The sequence below is a fragment of the Bombina bombina genome, chromosome 2 (genome assembly GCF_027579735.1).
Source record: "Bombina bombina isolate aBomBom1 chromosome 2, aBomBom1.pri, whole genome shotgun sequence".
NCBI classification, from domain to species: Eukaryota; Metazoa; Chordata; class Amphibia; order Anura; family Bombinatoridae; genus Bombina; species Bombina bombina.
Window position 1 is genome coordinate 1,245,250,926 of NC_069500.1, and position 24,894 is coordinate 1,245,275,819.

General features: G+C 42.7%; 1 protein-coding gene across 4 annotated transcripts in view; it reads right to left on the minus strand.

The window, feature by feature from the left end:
- N4BP2 (NEDD4 binding protein 2) overlaps nucleotides 1-24,894 on the minus strand; it is a 462,788-nt gene that overhangs the window by 331,378 nt on the left and 106,516 nt on the right. For all 4 annotated transcript variants that reach the window (XM_053704039.1, XM_053704038.1, XM_053704041.1 and 1 more), the window contains exon 5: nucleotides 1,870-1,958. In XM_053704039.1, coding sequence (XP_053560014.1) covers nucleotides 1,870-1,958 — 89 coding nt within the window. The remainder of the gene's footprint in view (nucleotides 1-1,869; nucleotides 1,959-24,894) is intronic.

The window sequence follows — 24,894 nt, forward strand, 5'->3', positions numbered from 1 at the left end:
TTACTTCTATTATCTAATTTGCTTTGTTCTTCTGTTGCTAAGCCACTGATTGGTGGCTGCACATTTATGCTTCTTGTCAGTGGCTCACCTGATGTGCTTAGCTAGATCCAAGTAGTGCATTACTGCTCCTTCAACAAAGAATACCAAAATAATGAAGCAAATTTGATAATATAAGTAAATTGGAGAATTGTTTAAAACTATGTTCTACTTGAATCACAAAATAAAAAATTTGGGTTTCATGTACCATCAAGCATCAAAATAAAGTTCTCAACAAATGTCAGGTGACCTGGGCCATAATGGTGGATAGAAATGGTGCCAAGAGGATTTCTCAATGGAGGAAATGCACAGACTGATTGGGTTATTACAGCCAGTTCTCCCACAAAGGCACCTGCAATAACAGGTATCCTTGGTTAGCTTTACCTTAAAAACTGATTTTTGTTCCCGACTTAATGTGGCATAAATTAGCATTTCAAATTTATTTAGAATTTTTTTTTCAATTTTTCAATTTTTCTTTTTTTTTGTGATACCTATTCTTGCATATGTAACCCTGCCAAGCATGTGAGTAAGGCCACATGCATAAGCATACTCCTGAGATCCCGGTCAGTATATAAAAAATGCACAAGTGGTGCCTAAAATACATGTGCAAAAAGACCTATAGAAATGATACAATTATCAATCTGACACTTTATGAAATACTGTCTATATTTACTGCAAATTCACCATATTTTCATTTTAACATCATGGTACTTGAAGTTACAAAGTCACTAGATTTACAGATTGAAACACCAGGTGTTTTAACATCAGGGTTTACATTCCACTATTTCTAAATTCTGCCACAAATGTTTTAGCTTATATAAACAAACTGTAAATCACTATTCCCTACCATATTAGTTATTACATTAAGGGGACAGTCTAGACAAAATTAAACTTTCGCGATTCAGATAGAGTATGCAATTTCTTTTATTATCAAATTTACTTTGTTCTCTTAGTATTGTTTGTAAATATGCTAATTTCTAAGCCCTTGAAGGCCACAACTTATTTGATAGCATTTTGACAGTTTTTCACAGCGCACAGACAGTGCTAGTTTGTGTGTACAATTTAAATAAAGTTATGCTCACTCCCGTTGAGTTATTTATGATTCAGCACTGTCAAAGGAAGTGAAATAAGGAGGCTGTTGGCAGAGGCTTAGATACAAGGTAATCACAGAGGTAAAAAGTATATTAATATAACAGTGTTTGTTATGCAAAACTGGCGAAAGGATAATAAAAGGGATTATCTATCTTTTCAAACAATAAAAAAAACCTGGGAATAGTCTGCCCCAATTTCTATTCTCAACAATATAGCTCTGTATACATACATGCAACATTCATCCTACAACAAATATTAACCTGCAAACAATAATTTGTGTAATATACTTTTGAAAACATTTAAATGGACTACATATAAGGGGGTGACACATTTGCTTTAAATACAGGACCTAAGGAAAACTTAGAGAAGTTATACACACTTTTGTAGGTTCAGAAGGATTTTGTAAATAAATATATTTAGAAGAAGCAAATTGTTTGGGGTCAGAAGTAGCAGTCTAAAGGGCTATGGGTCCCTCAAAATAATAATCAAGCTCTGCATAATTTGCAACAATCGTTTTATGATTGGATATCATACCCTTTTGTAGCCAACATAAGTTCTTCAGATATATTCTAGTTAATCTTTCCAGACTGCAAAAGTATTTATATGAAGATGTTTCGACAAAGGAGAGAGGTAATGGGCACTTTTACAATGTTATCCATCTTAGCTACCATCACAAAACCTGTTATCACACATTATATCCCAAGGTTTGCATAGTTTTACACTGGAGAAAAACGTTCTGACCAGAGACACGTATGGCTTCATTTCCCATCCTTGCAAATTTGTATTGTCTATTATAATAGGTGAAATGTTCTTCTCAAAGGCTTCTTTGGCTGAAAGACAAAAGCATTTATTATAAAAATGACATTCATGCCCCACTCTAATTCTGCTTAAATTATTCACTCACAGATTGTGCATGTCTTATTTAAAAAGATCCCATTAATTTCACTGTAAGAAATGTGTGTATGTATGTGTATGTATATATATATATATGTATATATATATATACACATATATATATATATATATATACATACATACATACATACATACACACACACATACGCTACTTTAAAGGGACTGTATAGTCAAAATTAAACTTAAATGGATTGCATAGACTCTATGCCATAGAGAACGACATTTTAAAATGACTTTCACATTTACTTCTATTATCAATTTGCTTTGTTCTCTTGGTAGCCTTTGTTAAAGAGTAATCCTGGGTGAGATTAGGAACATGCCAGGGGCGTATTACTGCCTAGGAAAACTAGGCACCTGCCTAGGACAGCAGCTTGGAGGGGGCGGCAATTTTTGGAGACTCGATGTTGGCTTTCAGGGGAAAACAAGGTGCAGAAACAACTCCCTGACTACCCGCTCTATGATGGAAAAAAACGAAATGTATGCTTATCAGATAAATTCCTTTCTTTCCTGGCAGGTAGAGTCCACGGCTTCATTCCCTACTGTTGGGAAATACAACACCTGGCCACCAGGAGGAGGCAAAGACACCCAAGCCAAAGGCTTAAATATCCCTCCGACTTCTCCTATTATCCCCGGTCATTTGGCCGAGGGAACGAGGAAAAGTAGGCGAAACATCAGGGTATAAAAGGTCCAGAAGAAAAACAAAAGGGAGCCGCCCAAACAAAGAATAATTTACGGGTGGGGTTATAGACTCTCCCTGCCAGGAAAGAAAGGAATTTATCTGGTAAGAATAATTTTGCTTTCTTTCCATAAGGCAGGGAGAGTCCACGACTTCATTCCTTACTGTTGGGAAAACAATACCCAAGCTCCAGAGGACACTAAAGGAATAAACGAGAGAAGAAGAAAAAAAAAAGAGAGAGAATCTGAGGGCACCACAGCCTGCAATAGCCATTAGAAACAAAACCTTCCAAAATAAAAGTTTAATGTCAACATTATGCATGGGCTCAAACGGAGCCTGCTGCAACACACGAAGAATAAGATTGAGACTCCATGGTGGAGCCATCTTTCTAAACACAGGTCTGATCCTAGTCAGGGCCTTAACGAAGTGCTGCACATCTGGAAGCTCAGCTAATCTCTTGTGCAGCAACACTGACAGGGCCGATATCTGTCCCATCAGGAAACTAACAGATAGACCCTTCTCCAGTTCATCCTGGAGAAAACAAAATTCTGGCAACTTTAACCTCATGCTTAGAAAAACTACGCTCCTCGCACCAGTGCAGGTAAGTCAGCCATACTTTATTATCAGATGCAACGAGTAACTGGTTTTACGATCATGAATCAAAGTGTCAATGACACTATCAGAGAAACTTCTCCTGGCTAAGACTAAGAGTTCAATCTCCACGCACCCAGCCTCAGAGGATCTAGATTTTGATGAAGGAAAGGTCCCTGTATCAGAAGGTCCCTGTATCAGCAGGTCCCTGCAACAAGGTAACCGCCAAGGAGGAGATGAGAACATCCCCACCAGATAAGCAAACATAGTCCTTTGCGGCCAGGATGGAGCAATTAGAATCACTGATGCTGGCTCCTGATTGACGAGGGCCCCCATATAAGGGAGAAGATATAATGGAGGAAAGAGATATATATGAGCCTGAACCTCCATGGAACTGCTAGGGCATCTATTAGAACAGCTTGAGGATCCCTCAATCTCAACCCATACTAGGGTAGTTTGACATCAAGACGGAAGGCCATGAGGTCTATCTCCAGCATCCCCCATCTGCTGCATATCTCTGGGTGGAGAGACCATTCCCCCGGGTGAAAGGATTGTCTGCTGAGCAAGTCTGCTTCCCAGTTGTACACAACTGAAATGTGTATCAATGACAGCGTACAGTTGTGGGCCTCCACCCATTCTAGGATTTGAGATACTTCTCTCATCGCTAAGGAACTTCTCGTTCCTCCCTGATGGATGATGTAGGCTACCGAAGTTATATTGTCTGATTGGAATCTGATAGACTGGGACGAACCCAGGAGGGGCCAAGCCTTCAGAGCATTAAAGATTGCCCGGAGTTCCAATATATTGATCGGAAGAGTCGACTCCTCCTGAGTCCACAGCCTCTGTGCCTTCCTGGCACCCCAAACGGCTCCCCAGCTGGAAAGACTGGCGTCCGTAGTCACAATCTCCCAAGACGCTCTCAAGAAGCACATGCCTTGGGACAGGTGATCTTGACAGAGCCACCAAGAGAGAGAGTTTCTCGACAGGCTGCCCAGAACCATCTGTTGTGATACATCGGAAGGGTCGCCGTTCCATTGTCTCAGCATGCATAGCTATAAAGGTCTGAGATGGAATCTGGCAAAGAGAATGATGTCCATACAAGACACCATGAGACCAATCACCTCCATACACTGGGCCACCAAAGGTCTCAAGGAGGCCTGGAGGGCAAGACATGCTGTTAGCTTGCAATGTCTCTGATCTGTTAGAAAGATCTTCATGGACACTGAGTCTATAACCGTGTCTAGGAAATTCACTCTGGTAGTTGTGGAGTAAGCAAACTCTTTTCAAAGTTTATCTTCCATCCATGTGACCAAAGAGGACTTAGAAGAAAGTCTGAGTGATCCCTTGCTAGATGAAAAGATGGTGCCTGTACCAAGATATTGTCCCGATATACCTCTGGTTCAAGCAACCGCTAGAAGAGCCCCCAAAACCTTGGTAAAAATCCTTGGGGCAGTAGCTAAGTACTGGAAGTGTTATTTCAGAAAGGCGAATCTAAGAAACTGGAAATGTTCCTTGTGGATCGGAACGTAAAAAGGTATGCATCCTTCAGATCCATGGTAGTCATAAACTGTCCTTCCTGAACCAAGGGAAGGATTGATCTTATAGTCTCCATCTTGAAGGAGGGGACACATAGAAATTTGTTTAGGTACTTGAGGTCCAGAATTAGATGAAACGTTCCCTCCTTTTTGGGAACTACAGAGAGGTTTGAATGGAACCCCAGACCCCTATCTGATGTAGGTACCGGGACTATTACTCCTAAGGAGGATAGATCCCTTACGCAATCTAAAAAGGCTGTCCTCTTCTCTGGTCTTATAGACAGTCCGGAGAGTAGGAATCTGCCCCTGGGCGGATGAGATTTGAATCCTATCCGGTATCCCTGAGATATGACCTCCAGAACCCAAGGATCCTGAACATCCAGAAACCAAGCGTCTGAGAAAAGCGTCAATCTGCCCCTACTCCATCCGATCCCGGATCGGGGGCCGCCACGGCATGCCGATTTATTATCTGCAGGCTCCTTTTTTTCCTGTTTGGACTTGTTCCAGGATTGAGCAGGCTTCCAAGTGCCCTTGGGCTGCTCAGAATTGGATGACGATTGTGATTGTTGTGATATGTCCAAAAGAAAGGAGCGAAGATTAGGAGGACTGCCGTCCCCCTTAGGTCTGTTCTTATCCTGGAGGTAGGAAGGCATCTTTTCCCTCCAGTAACCGTAGAGATGATGGACTCCAGACCTGGTACAAATAAAATCTTCCCCTTGAAAGGAAGAGAAAGGAGTCTGGATTTAGAAGGCATATCCACAGACCAAGACTTCAACCAGAGAGCCCTGCGGGCTAGGACCGCATAACCTAAAGCCCTAGCATTCATCTGAATAATCTGCATATTCGCATCACAGATTAAAGAATTGGCGACTCTTAAAGCTTTAATTCTCTCCTGAATATCCTTGAGGGGAGATTCCACCTCGATAAGTTCTGACCAGTGTTAATTTCGTCGACTAAAATGAGCATAAAACTAAAGAAATTATATTTTAGTCAAAAGACTGACTAAAACTAAATCAAAATTTGCTGTCACAATTAACACTTTATGCAAGGTGTTATAATCAATCCAAATCTAATTACTGCTCTTTTGAAGACAAGAAAAAAAAAAAACAAGGCTATCTTCTTGTTTATTTATGAAACTTGGTTTTATTTAATTTTAAGCTAAATAAAGATGTTATACAGTATACGACAACAGTTACATCTGTTAAATCTGTTTTGCATGTTCAAACCTAAATACCATTAATAAAAACAGGTTAATAAACCTTTACTCCAGGAGTATATAATGAGTTTGGAAGTTCTAGAGCAGTGTTAATTTTGTTGCCAATTTTTTTTTAATCTGTAACAATCAATTGATTCTTCCTATAGAAATAAGAATAACCCACGAGTATGGGTTTAAGTTATGCTGTGCTTGTGCTAGCTGCAGAAACTTTCTGTTGTGTTGAGTTACTTGATACTTGTTTTAATTAATTTAGTTGACCTAAACTAGAGTAAAACAATTCAGATGACTAAAATACGAAAATGGCATTTTAGTCAAAAGACTAAAATTAAGACTAAATCGAAATTTGCCATCAAAATTAACACCGATTCTGACAGGGAGTCGCACCAGTAGGTGGTGGCCCCGGTCACCGCAGCCACAGCTGCTGCTGGTTGAAATAAAAATCCCACGTGTTGGAACATCTGCTTAGGAAAGTTTTCAACTTCTTATACATAGGTTCCCTAAAGGAAAAGCTAACCTCAAGAGGGATAGTAGTATTATTTTTATTATCATCAGGTATTTGTAGAGCGCCAACAGGTTCCGCAGCTCTATGAACATAGGTGGTATATAAATATGATTACAGGTATCAAATGGGGAGAGAGGTTCTGCCGAGAGTTGCACTGTTGTAGTCGGCTCTTATGAAGATGAACTACAAACAGCTGGGCTCATATGCTTACATGCTATGGGGTTTTAGGGGATAGCAATGGAGATAGGAAGGTTAATGTAGGTTGCAAGCGTCCCTGAATAGTAGAGTCTTCAGGGAGCACTTGAAGCTTTTAAAACTAGGGGAGATTCTTGTGGAGCGAGGCAGAGAGTTCCATAAGATTGGAGCCAATCTCTAGAAATCTTGAAGACGGGAATGTGAGGAGGTAATGAGGAGGAGGAGGAGATCATGAGCGGAGCGAAGGGAATGGGAGGGAGAGTATCTGGAGACAAGGTCTGAGATGTAGGGGGGAGCAGTGCAATTGAGGGCTTTGTGTGTCAGAGTGAGAATTTTGTGTTTAATCCTGGAGGCAAGAGGAAGCCAGTGAAGGGATTGGCAGAGAGGTGCGGCAGATGAAGAGCGACGTGCAAGGAAGATGAGCCTGGCAGAGGCATTCATTATGGATTGTAAAGGAGCTAGGCGGCAGCTAGGGAGACCAGAGAGGATAGAGTTGCAGTAGTCGAGGTGGGAAAGGATGAGACAGTGGATTAAAATCTTTGTTGTGTCTTGTGTAAAGAAATGTCTAATTTATCTATGTTTTTAAGGTGGAAGCGGCAGGCTTTAGCCAAGGACTGAATGTGAGGAGTGAAAGAAAGATCTGAGTCCAGTATGACTCCAAGACATTGGGCATGTGAGGTTGGGGTAATGATGGAGTTATTAAAGGGACACTGAACCCAAATTTTTTCTTTCGTGATTCAGATAGAGCATGAAATTTTAAACAACTTTCCAATTTACTCCTATTATCAAATTGTCTTCATTCTCTTGGTATCTTTATTTGAAATGCAAGAATGTAAGTTTAGATGCCTTCCCATTTTTGGTGAACAACCTGGGTTGTCCTTGCTGATTGGTGGATAAATTCATCCACCAATAAAAAAGTGCTATCCAGAGAACTGAGCCAAAAAAAAAAAAAAGCTTAGATGCCTTCTCTTTCAAATAAAAATAGCAATAGAACGAAGAAAAATAATATGATAATAGGAGTAAATTAGAAAGTTGCTTAAAGTTGCATGCTCTATCTGAATCACAAAAGAAAAAATTTGGGTACAGTGTCCCTTTAACAGTTAGAGACATGGAGGGTGGAGATTTTGGAAGAAGGGGGGAAAATAAAGAGCTCAGTTTTGGAGATATTTAGCTTGAGGTAGTGAGAGGACATCCAAGATGAGATATGAGAGAAACAGTTAGTGACATGGGTTAGCAAGGAAGGAGGTAGTTCTGGTGCAGAGAGGTAGATTTGGGTATCATCGGCATACAAATGATAATGAAACCCGTGGGACTTTATTAAGGAACCTAGTGAAGACGTGTAGATTGAGAAGAGAAGGGTACCGAGGACAGAGCCTTGCGGTACCCCAACAGAAAGAGGTAACGGGGCAGAGGATGCCCCAGAGAAGGCTACACTAAAGGTACGGTTAGACATATAGGAAGAGAACCAAGAGAGAGCTGTGTCACAGATGCCAAAGGATTGAAGGGTGTGGAGCAAAGGAGGGTGGACGACAGTATCAAAGGCTGCAGACAGATCAAGAGGATAAGTAGAGAGAAGTGGCCTTTTGATTTTGCTGTAAGTAGGTCGTTGGTAACCTTAACAATTGCTGTCTCTGTTGAGTGAAGGGGGCGAAATCCAGATTGCAGTGGGTCAAGGAGGGAGTTTAGTGTAAGGAAATGGAATAGACTTGCATATACTAGCTTTTCAAGAAGCTTTGAGGCAAGAGGTAGTAGGGAAATAGGGCGGTAGTTGGATGGGGAGGTTGGATCGAGAGAAGGTTTTTTGAGGATAGGTGTGACTAATGTATGCTTAAGAGATGTGGGAACTATACCAGTGCTGAGGGAGAGGGTGAAGATGTGTGTGAGTATAGGGGTAAGGGTAGAAGAGAGGGAGGGGAGTAGTTGTGAGGGAATGGGGTCGAGGGGACAGGTAGTGAGGTGAGAGCATAGTATAAGGGCACAAACTTCATCCTCTGTAACAGGGGCAAAAGAGCTAAATTTATGGCTATGTGGGTTTTGGATGAGCTTTTGAGGTGGAGGAAGATCGGTAGTATGTTGAGAGATGATTTCATTTCTGATGGAGCCGATATTGTTGTTGAAGTAGCTGGCAAAATCATCGGCTGAAAGAAAAGTTGTGGTGGGAGGTGGGCGGAGAAGAGTATTGAATGTGGAGAACAGACGTTTTGGGTTTGAGGAAAGAGTAGAGATAAGAGTAGAGATAAGAGTGGAGAAAGAGAGAAAGAGAAGTAGCAGTAGCTTTCTGACCCTTACGTTTTCCCGAAAAACAAACAATGCAGAAGACTGGCAAAAATCCTTAGTCGCCTGCAAATAAAATTTTAGAGCACGCACAACATCCAGGTTGTGCAACAGTCGTTCCTTATGACTAAGAAGGATTGGGGCACAGAGAAGGAACCACAATCTCTTGATTAATATTTCTGTCCAACACAACCTTCGGAAGAAAACCAAACTTTGTGCAAAGAACAGCCTTATCAGAATTAAATAGAAGATAAGGCGAATCACACTGCAAAGCAGAAAGTTCAGAAACTCTTCGAGCAGAAGAGATAGCTGTAAGAAACAAAACTTTCCAATATAACAACTTAATATCTACAGAATGCATAGGCTCAAATGGAGCTTGTTGGAAAACCTTAAGAACAAGATAATGACTCCAGGGAGGAGCAACAGATTTAAACACAGGCATAATTCTAACCAAAAGGATTGCACACCTGGCACATCCGCCAGACGCTTGTGCAGCACAACAGATCAGAAATCTGTCCCTTTAAGGTACTGACAGATAAACCTTTCTGCAGACACTCTTGAAGAAAGGATAACATCCTTGGAATCCTGACCCTACTCCAAGAGTAGCCCTTGGATTTACACCAAAAAAGATATTTACGCCATATCTTATGGTAAATCTTCCTAGTAACAGGCTTACGAGCCTGAACCATGGTCTCAATGACCGACTCAGAAAATCCACGCTTAGATAAAATTAAGCGTTCAATCTCCAAGCAATCAGCTTCAGAGAAACTAGGATTGGATGAAGAAACGGACCCTGAAGTAGAAGGTCCTTCCTCAGAGAAAGTCTCCATGGAGGCAGAGACGACATTTCCACTAGGTCTGCATACCAAATCCTGCAAGGCCACGCAGGAGCTATTAGAGTTACCCATGATCTCTCCTACTTAATACGAGCAATGACTCATGGAAGGAGAGCAAACGGAGGAAATAAGTATGCCAACCTGAAATTCCAAGGAACTGCCAAAGCATCTATCAGAAATGCCTGAGGATCCCTTGACCTTGAACCGTATTTTGGAAGCTTGGCGCTCTGCTAGGACGCCATCAGATCTAATTCTGGTACCCCCCATTTGATGGCTAATTTGGAGAACACCTCAGAATGGAGTTCCCACTCCCCCGGATGAAAAGTCTGTCTGCTCATGGAAATCTGCTTCCCAGTTGTCCACTCCTGGAATGTGGATGGAAGATAGACAGCAATTGTGAGCTTCCGCCCACTGAATGATCCGAGCCACCTCTTTCATGGCTAATGAACTCTGAGTTCCTCCCTGGTGGTGGATGTAAGCCACTGAGGTTATGTTGTCTGACTAGAACCTGATAAACCGGTCTAAAGCCAGCTGAGAATGCTTATGGGAAGAGCAGATTCCTCCTGAGACCAAAGTCCCTGCACCTTCAACGAGTCCCAGACTGCTCCCCAGCCCACCAGGCTGGCGTCCATGGTCACAATCACCCATGAAGGTCTCCGAAAGCATGTCCTAACTTCACCTCCTCCTTGCACTGAGGGCAAAGAGAATGACTGGGGATTGTGGGAAGGGGAGGGATACTTAACAGTTTTGCTGTAGGTGCTCTTTGCCTCCTCCTGCTGGCCAGGAGTGATATTTCCAACAGTAATTGAGGACTCCGTGGATTCACCGTATCTTAGGAAAGAAATAAACGTTTTAAATATAGAAAGGCACCTTTACAAAACCAATGGCTGGGGCACTCACAACCTCCTAGACCCAGACAAGTTGTCAAGAAAACGCTCCTCAGGAGTGCTGTCTGCAGCAGGATCGTAAGGAAGTGAATGAAGCTGCATCTGGTCACATGGTGCACAAGGCAGGACCTCCCCTGCTATGAAAAAGAGCGCAAAGCTATGAGGAGCTGCGCAACTCCCAAAAGTGAAAGTGAAACCTGCCTGTTCCATCCAAAAGTACACAGTCTAAATGAGCCCTGAAAACGTTCTTCACAAATGTTAAAGCAGAATATAAACTTCCCAAACTGTTACCAATAAACTTCCACTGAGGAGATATTAACCCTCGATCCTACTGAGGTATAGAGGAGTCACACTGTGACCCTATATAAGGCATCCCTGCTATATGAAAATAACACAGACTTACCCTCCAGGATCCGTGCTGTGGAACAGATACAGCCTCTCAAGTGTGACAGCCTTGTAGCGATGCTCTGACAGGGACCTGAGTGTGGAAAAGCCAGCAGTGTAACTCGTTAATACTGATTGCTCAGAAGTTATTAGGTAGACAGTCTGGATGGCTTTGCAGAAAAATTTTCCCTGCATCTCCAGACTCTTAACTTTCATCAATACTCTCACTGAGATGTTTATATGGATTACTTAAAACTCCAGTCCTCTCTTGAAGGGACTGCATTTTTAATGAGCCGGTATGCACGTAAAATTAGCACACCCAGCTGAGCACTGAGGCTAGTTATATTGCTGTACAAAGGTTAATTGTCAAGCACCTAAAAATGTACCCTGATCAGTTGCCGTGTTGGGTAAAACGTTTTGCATGCTATGGGGGGTTGAGTATTCAGCATGGAGACGAGGACAGCCAACATTAATATATATATATATATATATATATATATATATATATATATATATATATATATATATATATATATATATAAACTAAAAGAAAGTGGTGTGACCTGGGCACTGAGAAATCAGTGCTGTAGAGCAAAAATATGCTGCCAAAATCCACCTATTGTGTTATCTGCATCCCCTCAAATCCAGAGACAGAATACAGATTTTTTTATATTTTTTTAAATAAAGAGGTTTGTGGATCACAAATCACAAAGATTATAGTGTGTCAATAAGGTGAAGATATATCGCAGGTGGTATCAGATAGAGCTGAAGCAATTACTGTAGGTTCTAACACTATTAGAACCCTCCAGTGCTAAGAGCAGTGTTAGTCGAAAATAGTGGTAGTCAAATACATGCACATACACATCAATATTATACAAAATAGCTTAATAGATAAAATATATGTGATAAAATAAAATAAGATTCGTGTGAAATCCCCGCAGATATAGGTTAATATAAATAGGAAAGTTCACAGTCAATTTATAAAGTGAGCAATATAGGAGGCAAGATCCTGGTCCCTTTCGTGTATCTACTTACACTTCTACCTCAATCAATATGAGTTAAGGGCCGCACAGTGTAGGAGTAGTCTGCTCTCAGACACCAGGTGTACCTTGTCTCCTTGCGATCTCATCAAACTTGATGTGCTCCGCAACTCTCACTGCCAGCAGCATGCGGAGATATGGGAGAGGAAAAAGTTGCAAGTGCTCGTGGACTGGTTACTAAGGTAACAAAAGCCTGATTGGGAAGGTGCTCGTTGAACGCTTTAACTACTGGCGTCTGGCACCACTTTAGTTGTTCTCAGGTCCCGGGCACGGGAATGAGCCCAAACAGTTCCTCTCAACTCAATCCGCTATGTTATACACAGACATCTTTTCTATCTACTAACGAATTTCAGGACGTTGCAGATATACAACATGCAGTACAGCGTCTGTAGAATCGCAGTATACAGAGTGTAATACTTTTACTGAGAACAGCTAACTCAAGGACCGCATATGCAAACACTCTTCCAGTCCGTGCACTGTGCATGAATCCAATGAAACCATGTCCGTGTGCGACCTGAAAACAACTAAAGTGGTGTCAGACGGCAGTAGTTAAAGCGTTTATGAGCACCTTCCCAGTCAGGCTTTTGTTACCTTAGTAACCAGTCCATGAGCACTTGCAACTTTTTCCTCTCCTATATCTCCGCATGCTGCTGGCAGTGAGAGCTGCGGAGCACTTCAAGTTTGATGAGATCGCAAGGACACAGGATACACCTGGTGTCTGAGAGCAGACTACTCCTACACTGTGCAGGCCCTTACCTCAAATTGATTGAGGTAGAAGAGTGTAAGTAGATACCCGAAAGGGACCAGGATTCTTGCCTCCTATATTGCTCAATTTATAAATTGACTGTGGACATTCCTATTTATATTAACCTACATCTGCGGGGATTTCACACAAATCTTATTATTTTATTTTATCAACGTATATGCTCTTAGCATTGGAGGGTTCTAAAAGTTTTAGAACCTACAGTAATTTATTCAGCTCTATCTGATACCACCTGCGATATATCATCACCTAATTACTGACACACTATAATCTTTGTGATTTGCGTGTGTTTGTGATTTGGTGATTTTGCGACAATCCACAAACCTCTCTTTATAATAGAACATAATATAATATAGTATAATGTGTGTGTGTAGCTGATTTATAGCCTGCTTCTGCGACAGAACAAAAAACATAATTTATGCTTACCTGATAAATTCCTTTCTTCTGTTGTGTGATCAGTCCACGGGTCATCATTACTTCTGGGATATAACTCCTCCCCAACAGGAAATGCAAGAGGATTCACCCAGCAGAGCTGCATATAGCTCCTCCCCTCTACGTCAGTCCCAGTCATTCGACCAAGAATCAACGAGAAAGGAGTAACCAAGGGTGAAGTGGTGACTGGAGTATAATTTAAAAAATATTTACCTGCCTTAAAACAGGGCGGGCCGTGGACTGATCACACAACAGAAGAAAGGAATTTATCAGGTAAGCATAAATTATGTTTTCTTCTGTTATGTGTGATCAGTCCACGGGTCATCATTACTTCTGGGATACCAATACCAAAGCAAAAGTACACGGATGACGGGAGGGATAGGCAGGCTCATTATACAGAAGGAACCACTGCCTGAAGAACCTTTCTCCCAAAAATAGCCTCCGAAGAAGCAAAAGTGTCAAATTTGTAAAATTTGGAAAAAGTATGAAGCGAAGACCAAGTTGCAGCCTTGCAAATCTGTTCAACAGAGGCCTCATTCTTAAAGGCCCAAGTGGAAGCCACAGCTCTAGTGGAGTGGGCTGTAATTCTTTCAGGAGGCTGCTGTCCAGCAGTCTCATAGGCTAAACGTATTATGCTACGAAGCCAAAAAGAGAGAGAGGTAGCAGAAGCTTTTTGACCTCTCCTCTGTCCAGAATAAACGACGAACAGGGAAGAAGTTTGGCGAAAATCTTTAGTTGCCTGCAAGTAGAACTTGAGGGCACGAACTACATCCAGATTGTGTAGAAGACGTTCCTTCTTTGAAGAAGGATTTGGACACAAGGATGGAACAACAATCTCTTGATTGATATTCCTGTTAGTGACTACCTTAGGTAAGAACCCAGGTTTAGTACGCAGAACTACCTTGTCTGAGTGAAAAATCAGATAAGGAGGATCACAATGTAAGGCTGATAACTCAGAGACTCTTCGAGCCGAGGAAATAGCCATTAAAAACAGAACTTTCCAAGATAACAATTTTATATCAATGGAATGAAGGGGTTCAAACGGAACACCTTGTAAAACGTTAAGAACTAAGTTTAAACTCCATGGCGGAGCAACAGCTTTAAACACAGGCTTGATCCTAGCTAAAGCCTGACAAAAAGCCTGGACGTCTGGATTTTCTGACAGACGCCTGTGTAACAAGATGGACAGAGCTGAAATCTGTCCCTTTAATGAACTAGCTGATAAACCCTTTTCTAAACCTTCTTGTAGAAAAGACAATATCCTAGCGATCCTAACCTTACTCCAGGAGTAACCTTTGGATTCGCACCAGTATAGGTATTTACGCCATATTTTATGGTAAATCCTTCTGGTAACAGGCTTCCTAGCCTGTATCAGGGTATCAATAACCGACTCAGAAAAACCACGTTTTGATAAAATCAAGCGTTCAATTTCCAAGCAGTCAGCTTCAGAGAAGTTAGATTTTGATGTTTGAATGGACCCTGTATCAGAAGGTCCTGTCTTAGAGGTAGAGACCAAGGCGGACAGGATGACATGTCCACTAGATCTGCATACCAAGTCCTGCGTGGCCATGCAGGCGCTATTAGAATCACTGATGCTCTCTCCTGTTTGATTTTGGCAATCAATCGAGGAAGCAGCGGGAAGGGTGGAAACACATAAGCCATCCCGAAGTTCCAAGGTGCTGTCAAAGCATCTATCAGAACCGCTCCCGGATCCCTGGATCTGGACCCGTAGTGAGGAAGTTTGGCGTTCTGGCGAGACGCCATGAGATCTATCTCTGGTTTGCCCCAACGTCGAAGTATTTGGGCAAAGACCTCCGGATGAAGTTCCCACTCCCCCGGATGAAAAGTCTGGCGACTCAAGAAATCCGCCTCCCAGTTCTCCACTCCCGGGATGTGGATTGCTGACAGGTGGCAAGAGTGAGACTCTGCCCAGCGAATTATCTTTGATACTTCCATCATTGCTAGGGAGCTTCTTGTCCCTCCCTGATGGTTGATGTAAGCTACAGTCGTGATGTTGTCCGACTGAAACCTGATGAACCCCCGAGTTGTTAATTGGGGCCAAGCCAGAAGGGCATTGAGAACTGCTCTCAATTCCAGAATGTTTATTGGAAGGAGACTCTCCTCCTGATTCCATAGTCCCTGAGCCTTCAGAGAATTCCAGACAGCGCCCCAACCTAGTAGGCTGGCGTCTGTTGTTACAATTGTCCAGTCTGGCCTGCTGAATGGCATCCCCCTGGACAGGTGTGGCCGATAAAGCCACCATAGAAGAGAATTTCTGGTCTCTTGATTCAGATTCAGAGTAGGGGACAAATCTGAGTAATCCCCATTCCACTGACTTAGCATGCACAATTGCAGCGGTCTGAGGTGTAGGCGTGCAAAAGGTACTATGTCCATTGCCGCTACCATTAGGCCGATCACCTCCATGCATTGAGCTACTGACGGGTGTTGAATGGAATGAAGGACACGGCATGCATTTTGAAGCTTTGTTAACCTGTCTTCTGTTAGGTAAATCTTCATTTCTACAGAATCTATAAGAGTCCCCAAGAATGGAACTCTTGTGAGAGGAAAAAGAGAACTCTTCTTTTCGTTCACTTTCCATCCATGCGACCTTAGAAATGCCAGAACTAACTCTGTATGAGACTTGGCAGTCTGAAAGCTTGAAGCTTGTATTAGAATGTCGTCTAGGTACGGAGCTACCGAAATCCCTCGCGGTCTTAGTACCGCCAGAAGGGCACCCAGAACCTTTGTGAAGATTCTTGGAGCCGTAGCCAATCCGAATGGAAGAGCTACAAACTGGTAGTGCCTGTCTAAGAAGGCAAACCTTAGATACCGGTGATGATCTTTGTGGATCGGTATGTGAAGGTAAGCATCTTTTAAATCCACTGTGGTCATGTACTGACCCTTTTGGATCATGGGTAAGATTGTCCGAATAGTTTCCATTTTGAAGGATGGAACTCTTAGGAATTTGTTTAGAATCTTTAAATCTAAGATTGGCCTGAAAGTTCCCTCTTTTTTGGGAACCACAAACAGGTTTGAGTAGAACCCTTGTCCTTGTTCCGACCGCGGAACCGGATGGATCACTCCCATTAATAACAGATCTTGTACACAGCGTAGAAACGCCTCTTTCTTTATCTGGTTTGTTGACAACCTTGACAGATGAAATCTCCCTCTTGGGGGAGATAATTTGAAGTCTAGAAGGTATCCCTGAGATATGATCTCTAGTGCCCAGGGATCCTGAACATCTCTTGCCCAGGCCTGGGCGAAGAGAGAAAGTCTGCCCCCCACTAGATCCGGTCCCGGATCGGGGGCTCTCGATTCATGCTGTCTTTGGGGCAGCAGCAGGTTTCCTGGCCTGCTTGCTCTTGTTCCAGGACTGGTTAGGCTTCCAGCCTTGCCTGTAACGAGCAACGGCTCCCTCCTGTTTTGGTGCAGTGGAGGTTGATGCTGCTCCTGTTTTGAAATTCCGAAAGGGACGAAAATTAGACTGTCTAGCCTTAGCTTTGGCTTTGTCTTGAGGTAGGGCGTGGCCCTTACCTCCTGTAATGTCAGCGATAATTTCTTTCAAACCGGGCCCAAATAAAGACTGCCCCTTGAAAGGTATATTAAGTAATTTGGACTTAGAAGTAACATCGGCTGACCAGGATTTTAGCCACAGCGCCCTACGTGCCTGTATGGCGAATCCTGAGTTCTTAGCCGTAAGTTTGGTTAAATGTACTACGGCCTCCGAAATGAAAGAATTAGCTAGTTTAAGGACTCTAAGCCTGTCCGTAATGTCGTCTAGCGTAGATGAACTAAGGTTCTCTTCCAGAGACTCAATCCAAAATGCTGCCGCAGCCGTAATCGGCGCGATACATGCAAGGGGTTGCAATATAAAACCTTGTTGAACAAACATTTTCTTAAGGTAACCCTCTAATTTTTTATCCATTGGATCTGAAAAAGCACAGCTATCCTCCACCGGGATAGTGGTACGCTTAGCTAAAGTAGAAACTGCTCCCTCCACCTTAGGGACCGTTTGCCATAAGTCCCGAGTGGTGGCGTCTATTGGAAACATCTTTCTAAATATTGGAGGGGGTGAGAACGGCACACCGGGTCTATCCCACTCCTTAGTAACAATTTCAGTTAGTCTCTTAGGTATAGGAAAAACGTCAGTACTCGCCGGTACCGCAAAGTATTTATCCAACCTACACAGTTTCTCTGGTATTGCAACGGTGTTACAATCATTAAGAGCTGCTAAGACCTCCCCTAGTAATACACGGAGGTTTTCCAATTTAAATTTAAAATTTGAAAACATAATTTATGCTTACCTGATAAATTCCTTTCTTCTGTTGTGTGATCAGTCCACGGGTCATCATTACTTCTGGGATATAACTCCTCCCCAACAGGAAATGCAAGAGGATTCACCCAGCAGAGCTGCATATAGCTCCTCCCCTCTACGTCAGTCCCAGTCATTCGACCAAGAAACAACGAGAAAGGAGTAACCAAAGGTGAAGTGGTGACTGGAGTATAATTTAAAAGATATTTACCTGCCTTAAAACAGGGCGGGCCGTGGACTGATCACACAACAGAAGAAAGGAATTTATCAGGTAAGCATAAATTATGTTTTCTTCTGTTATGTGTGATCAGTCCACGGGTCATCATTACTTCTGGGATACCAATACCAAAGCAAAAGTACACGGATGACGGGAGGGATAGGCAGGCTCATTATACAGAAGGAACCACTGCCTGAAGAACCTTTCTCCCAAAAATAGCCTCCGAAGAAGCAAAAGTGTCAAATTTGTAAAATTTGGAAAAAGTATGAAGCGAAGACCAAGTTGCAGCCTTGCAAATCTGTTCAACAGAGGCCTCATTCTTAAAGGCCCAAGTGGAAGCCACAGCTCTAGTGGAGTGAGCTGTAATTCTTTCAGGAGGCTGCTGTCCAGCAGTCTCATAGGCTAAACGTATTATGCTACGAAGCCAAAAAGAGAGAGAGGTAGCAGAAGCTTTTTGACCTCTCCTCTGTCCAGAGTAAACGACAAACAAGGAAGAAGTTTGGCGAAAATCTTTAGTTGCCTGCAAGTAGAACTTGAGGGCACGAACTACATCCAGATTGTGTAAAAGACGTTCCTTCTTTGAAGAAGGATTTGGACACAAGGATGGGACAACAATCTCTTGATTGATGTTCCTGTTAGTGACTACCTTAGGTAAGAACCCAGGTTTAGTACGCAGAACTACCTTGTCTGAGTGAAAAATCAGATAAGGGGAATCACAATGTAAGGCTGATAACTCAGAGACTCTTCGAGCCGAGGAAATAGCCATTAAAAACAGAACTTTCCAAGATAACATTTTTATATCAATGGAATGAAGGGGTTCAAACGGAACACCCTGTAAAACGTTAAGAACTAAGTTTAAACTCCATGGTGGAGCAACAGCTTTAAACACAGGCTTGATCCTAGCTAAAGCCTGACAAAAGGACTGGACGTCTGGATTTTCTGACAGACGTCTGTGTAACAAGATGGACAGAGCTGAAATCTGTCCCTTTAATGAACTAGCTGATAAACCCTTTTCTAAACCTTCTTGTAGAAAAGACAATATCCTAGCGATCCTAACCTTACTCCAGGAGTAACCTTTGGATTCGCACCAGTATAGGTATTTCCGCCATATTTTATGGTAAATCCTTCTGGTAACAGGCTTCCTAGCCTGAATCAGGGTATCAATAACCGACTCAGAAAAACCACGTTTTGATAAAATCAAGCGTTCAATTTCCAAGCAGTCAGCTTCAGAGAAGTTAGATTTTGATGTTTGAATGGACCCTGTATCAGAAGGTCCTGTCTCAGAGGTAGAGACCAAGGCGGACAGGATGACATGTCCACTAGATCTGCATACCAAGTCCTGCGTGGCCAAGCAGGTGCTATTAGAATTACTGATGCTCTCTCCTGTTTGATTTTGGCAATCAATCGAGGAAGCAGCGGGAAGGGTGGAAACACATAAGCCATCCTGAAGTTCCAAGGTGCTGTCAAAGCATCTATCAGAACTGCTCCCGGATCCCTGGATCTGGACCCGTAGCGAGGAAGTTTGGCGTTCTGGCGAGACGCCATGAGATCTATCTCTGGTTTGCCCCAACGTCGAAGTATTTGGGCAAAGACCTCCGGATGAAGTTCCCACTCCCCCGGATGAAGAGTCTGGCGACTCAAGAAATCCGCCTCCCAGTTCTCCACTCCCGGGATGTGGATTGCTGACAGGTGGCAAGAGTGAGACTCTGCCCAGCGAATTATCTTTGATACTTCCATCATTGCTAGGGAGCTTCTTGTCCCTCCCTGATGGTTGATGTAAGCTACAGTCGTGATGTTGTCCGACTGAAACCTGATGAACCCCCGAGTTATTAACTGGGGCCAAGCCAGAAGGGCATTGAGAACTGCTCTCAATTCCAGAATGTTTATTGGAAGGAGACTCTCCTCCTGATTCCATAGTCCCTGAGCCTTCAGAGAATTCCAGACAGCGCCCCAACCTAGTAGGCTGGCGTCTGTTGTTACAATTGTCCAGTCTGGCCTGCTGAATGGCATTCCCCTGGACAGGTGTGGCCGATGAAGCCACCATAGAAGAGAATTTCTGGTCTCTTGATTCAGATTCAGAGTAGGGGACAAATCTGAGTAATCCCCATTCCACTGACTTAGCATGCATAGTTGCAGCGGTCTGAGGTGTAGGCGTGCAAAAGGTACTATGTCCATTGCCGCTACCATTAAGCCGATCACCTCCATGCATTGAGCTACTGACGGGTGTTGAATGGAATGAAGGACGCGGCATGCATTTTGAAGTTTTGTTAACCTGTCTTCTGTCAGGTAAATCTTCATTTCTACAGAATCTATAAGAGTCCCCAAGAATGGAACTCTTGTGAGAGGAAAGAGAGAACTCTTCTTTTCGTTCACTTTCCATCCATGCGACCTTAGAAATGCCAGAACTAACTCTGTATGAGACTTGGCAGTTTGAAAGCTTGAAGCTTGTATTAGAATGTCGTCTAGGTACGGAGCTACCGAAATCCCTCGCGGTCTTAGTACCGCTAGAAGGGCACCCAGAACCTTTGTGAAGATTCTTGGAGCCGTAGCCAATCCGAATGGAAGAGCTACAAACTGGTAGTGCCTGTCTAAGAAGGCAAACCTTAGATACCGGTGATGATCTTTGTGGATCGGTATGTGAAGGTAAGCATCCTTTAAATCCACTGTGGTCATGAACTGACCCTCTTGGATCATGGGTAAAATAGTCCGAATAGTTTCCATTTTGAACGATGGAACTCTTAGGAATTTGTTTAGAGTCTTTAAATCTAAGATTGGCCTGAAAGTTCCCTCTTTTTTGGGAACCACAAACAGGTTTGAGTAGAACCCTTGTCCTTGTTCCGACCACGGAACCGGATGGATCACTCCCATTGTTAACAGATCTTGTACGCAGCGTAGAAACGCTTCTTTCTTTATCTGGTTTGTTGACAACCTTGACAGATGAAATCTCCCTCTTGGGGGAGATAATTTGAAGTCTAGAAGGTATCCCTGAGATATGATCTCTAGTGCCCAGGGATCCTGAACATCTCTTGCCCAGGCCTGGGCGAAGAGAGAGAGTCTGCCCCCTACTAGATCCGGTCCCGGATCGGGGGCTCTCGGTTCATGCTGTCTTTGGGGCAGCAGCAGGTTTCCTGGCCTGCTTGCTTTTGTTCCAGGACTGGTTAGGCTTCCAGCCTTGCCTGTAACGAGCAACAGCTCCTTCCTGTTTTGGTGCAGTGGAGGTTGATGCTGCTCCTGTTTTGAAATTCCGAAAGGGACGAAAATTAGACTGTCTAGCCTTAGCTTTGGCCTTGTCTTGAGGTAGGGCGTGGCCCTTACCTCCCGTAATGTCAGCGATAATTTCTTTCAAACCGGGCCCGAATAAGGACTGCCCCTTGAAAGGTATATTAAGTAATTTGGACTTAGAAGTAACATCAGCTGACCAGGATTTTAGCCACAGTGCCCTGCGTGCCTGTATGGCGAATCCTGAGTTCTTAGCCGTAAGTTTGGTTAAATGTACTACGGCCTCCGAAATGAAAGAATTAGCTAGTTTAAGGACTCTAAGCCTGTCCGTAATGTCGTCTAGCGTAGAGGAACTAAGGTTCTCTTCCAGCGACTCAATCCAAAATGCTGCCGCAGCCGTAATCGGCGCGATACATGCAAGGGGTTGTAATATAAAACCTTGTTGAACAAACATTTTCTTAAGGTAACCCTCTAATTTTTTATCCATTGGATCTGAGAAAGCACAGCTATCCTCCACCGGGATAGTGGTACGCTTAGCTAAAGTAGAAACTGCTCCCTCCACCTTGGGGACCGTTTGCCATAAGTCCCGAGTGGTGGCGTCTATTGGAAACATCTTTCTAAATATTGGAGGGGGTGAGAACGGCACACCGGGTCTATCCCACTCCTTAGTAACAATTTCAGTTAGTCTCTTAGGTATAGGAAAAACGTCAGTACTCGCCGGTACCGCAAAGTATTTATCCAACCTACACAGTTTCTCTGGTATTGCAACAGTGTTACAATCGTTGAGAGCTGCTAAGACCTCCCCTAGTAGTACACGGAGGTTCTCCAATTTAAATTTAAAATTTGAAATATCTGAGTCCAATCTGTTTGGATCAGAACCGTCACCCACAGAATGAAGCTCTCCGTCCTCATGCTCTGCGAGCTGTGACGCAGTATCAGACATGGCCCTAGCATTGTCAGCGCACTCTGTTCTCACCCCAGAGTGATCACGCTTGCCTCTTAGTTCAGGTAATTTAGACAAAACTTCAGTCATAACAGTAGCCATATCTTGTAATGTTATCTGTAATGGCCGCCCAGATGTACTAGGCGCCAAAATATCACGCACCTCCCGGGCGGGAGATGCAGGTACTGTCGCGTGAGGCGAGTTAGTCGGCATAACTCTCCCCTCGCTGTTTGGTGAAATTTGTTCACATTGTACAGATTGACTTTTATTTAAAGTAGCATCAATACAGTTAGTACATAAATTTCTATTGGGCTCCACCTTGGCATTGGAACAAATGACACAGATATCTTCCTCTGAGTCAGACATGTTTAACACACTAGCAAAAAACTTACAACTTGGTTATAATCTTTTTTAGCAAAAAACGTACTGTGCCTCAAAGAGGTACTAACGATTAAATGACAGTTGAAATAATGAACTGAAAAACAGTTATTGCATCAAATTTTAAAACAACACAACTTTTAGCAAAGGTTTGTTCCCATTAGTAAAAAACAACACTAATTAAATTTGTACATAAGAAAACAAAACAACGTTTTTTATACACAGTCACTATAAGAATTCTCACAGCTCTGCTGAGAGAATTTACCTCCCTTCAAAGAAGTTTGAAGACCCCTGAGATCTGTCAGAAATGAACCGGATCATGCAGGACATATAAAAGTAGCTGACTGGAATTTTTTGATGCGTAGCAAAGAGCGCCAAAAACGGCCCCTCCCTCTCCCACACAGCAGTGAAGAGAAACGAAACTGTCACAATTAAAGCAAAAAACTGCCAAGTGGAAAATAATGCCCAAACATTTATTCACACAGTACCTCAGCAATGTAAACGATTCTACATTCCAGCAAAAACGTTTAACATGAGAATAGTTATTAAAAGGATTAGTGACCTTAACACAGTAGTTCCGGTGAAATACCATCCCCAGAATACTGAAGTGTATACATACATGTCATTTTAACGGTATGGCAGGCTTTTCTCATCAATTCCATTCAGAAAATAAAAACTGCCACATACCTCAATGCAGATTCATCTGCCCGCTGTCCCCTGATCTGAAGCCTTTACCTCCCTCAGATGGTCGAGAACAGCAATCTGATCTTAACGACTCCGGTTAAAATCATAGTAAAAAATCTCTGTCAGATTCTTCCTCAAACTCTGCCAGAGAAGTAATAACACGCTCCGGTGCTATTTTAAAATAACAAACTTTTGATTGAAGTCATAAAAACTAAGTATAATCACCATAGTCCTCTCACACATCCTATCTAGTCGTTGGGTGCAAGAGAATGACTGGGACTGACGTAGAGGGGAGGAGCTATATGCAGCTCTGCTGGGTGAATCCTCTTGCATTTCCTGTTGGGGAGGAGTTATATCCCAGAAGTAATGATGACCCGTGGACTGATCACACATAACAGAAGAAATATCTGAATCCAATCTGTTTGGATCAGAACCGTCACCCACAGAATGAAGCTCTCCGTCCTCATGCTCTGCGAGCTGTGACGCAGTATCAGACATGGCCCTAGTATTGTCAGCGCACTCTGTTCTCACCCCAGAGTGATCACGCTTGCCTCTTAGTTCTGGTAATTTAGACAAAACTTCAGTCATAACAGTAGCCATATCTTGTAATGTTATCTGTAATGGCCGCCCAGATGTACTAGGCGCCATAATATCACGCACCTCCCGGGCGGGAGATGCAGGTACTGCCGCGTGAGGCGAGTTAGTCGGCATAACTCTCCCCTCGCTGTTTGGTGAAATTTGTTCACATTGTACAGATTGACTTTTATTTAAAGTAGCATCAATACAGTTAGTACATAAATTTCTATTGGGCTCCACCTTGGCATTGGAACAAATGACACAGATATCTTCCTCTGAGTCAGACATGTTTAACACACTAGCAAAAAAACTTACAACTTGGTTATAATCTTTTTTAGCAAAAACGTACTGTGCCTCAAAGAGGTACTAAACGATTAAATGACAGTTGAAATAATGAACTGAAAAACAGTTATAGCATCAAACTTTAAAACAACACAACTTTTAGCAAAGGTTTGTTCCCATTAGTAAAATAACAATAATTAAATTTGACATAAAAAATACAAAGCAACGTTTTTATTCACAGTCACTATAAGAATTCTCACAGCTCTGCTGAGAGAATTTACCTCCCTTCAAAGAAGTTTGAAGACCCCTGAGATCTGTCAGAGATGAACCGGATCATGCAGGAAATATAAAAGTAACTGACTGGAATTTTTTGATGCGTAGCAAAGAGCGCCAAAAACGGCCCCTCCCTCTCCCACACAGCAGTGAAGAGAAACGAAACTGTCACAAATAAAAGCAAAAAAGGCTGCCAAGTGGAAAATAATGCCCAAATATTTATTCACACAGTACCTCAGCAATGTAAACGATTCTACATTCCAGCAAAAACGTTTAACATGATAAATAGTTATTAAAAGGATTAGTGACCTTTAACAGAGTAGTTCCGGTGAAATACCATCCCCAGAATACTGAAGTGTATACATACATGTCATTTTAACGGTATGGCAGGATTTTCTCATCAATTCCATTCAGAAAATAAAAACTGCTACATACCTCAATGCAGATTCATCTGCCCGCTGTCCCCTGATCTGAAGCCTTTACCTCCCTCAGATGGCCGAGAACAGCAATATGATCTTAACAACTCCGGTTAAAATCATAGTAAAAAACTCTGGCAGATTCTTCCTCAAACTCTGCCAGAGAAGTAATAACACGCTCCGGTGCTATTGTAAAATAACAAACTTTTGATTGAAGTCA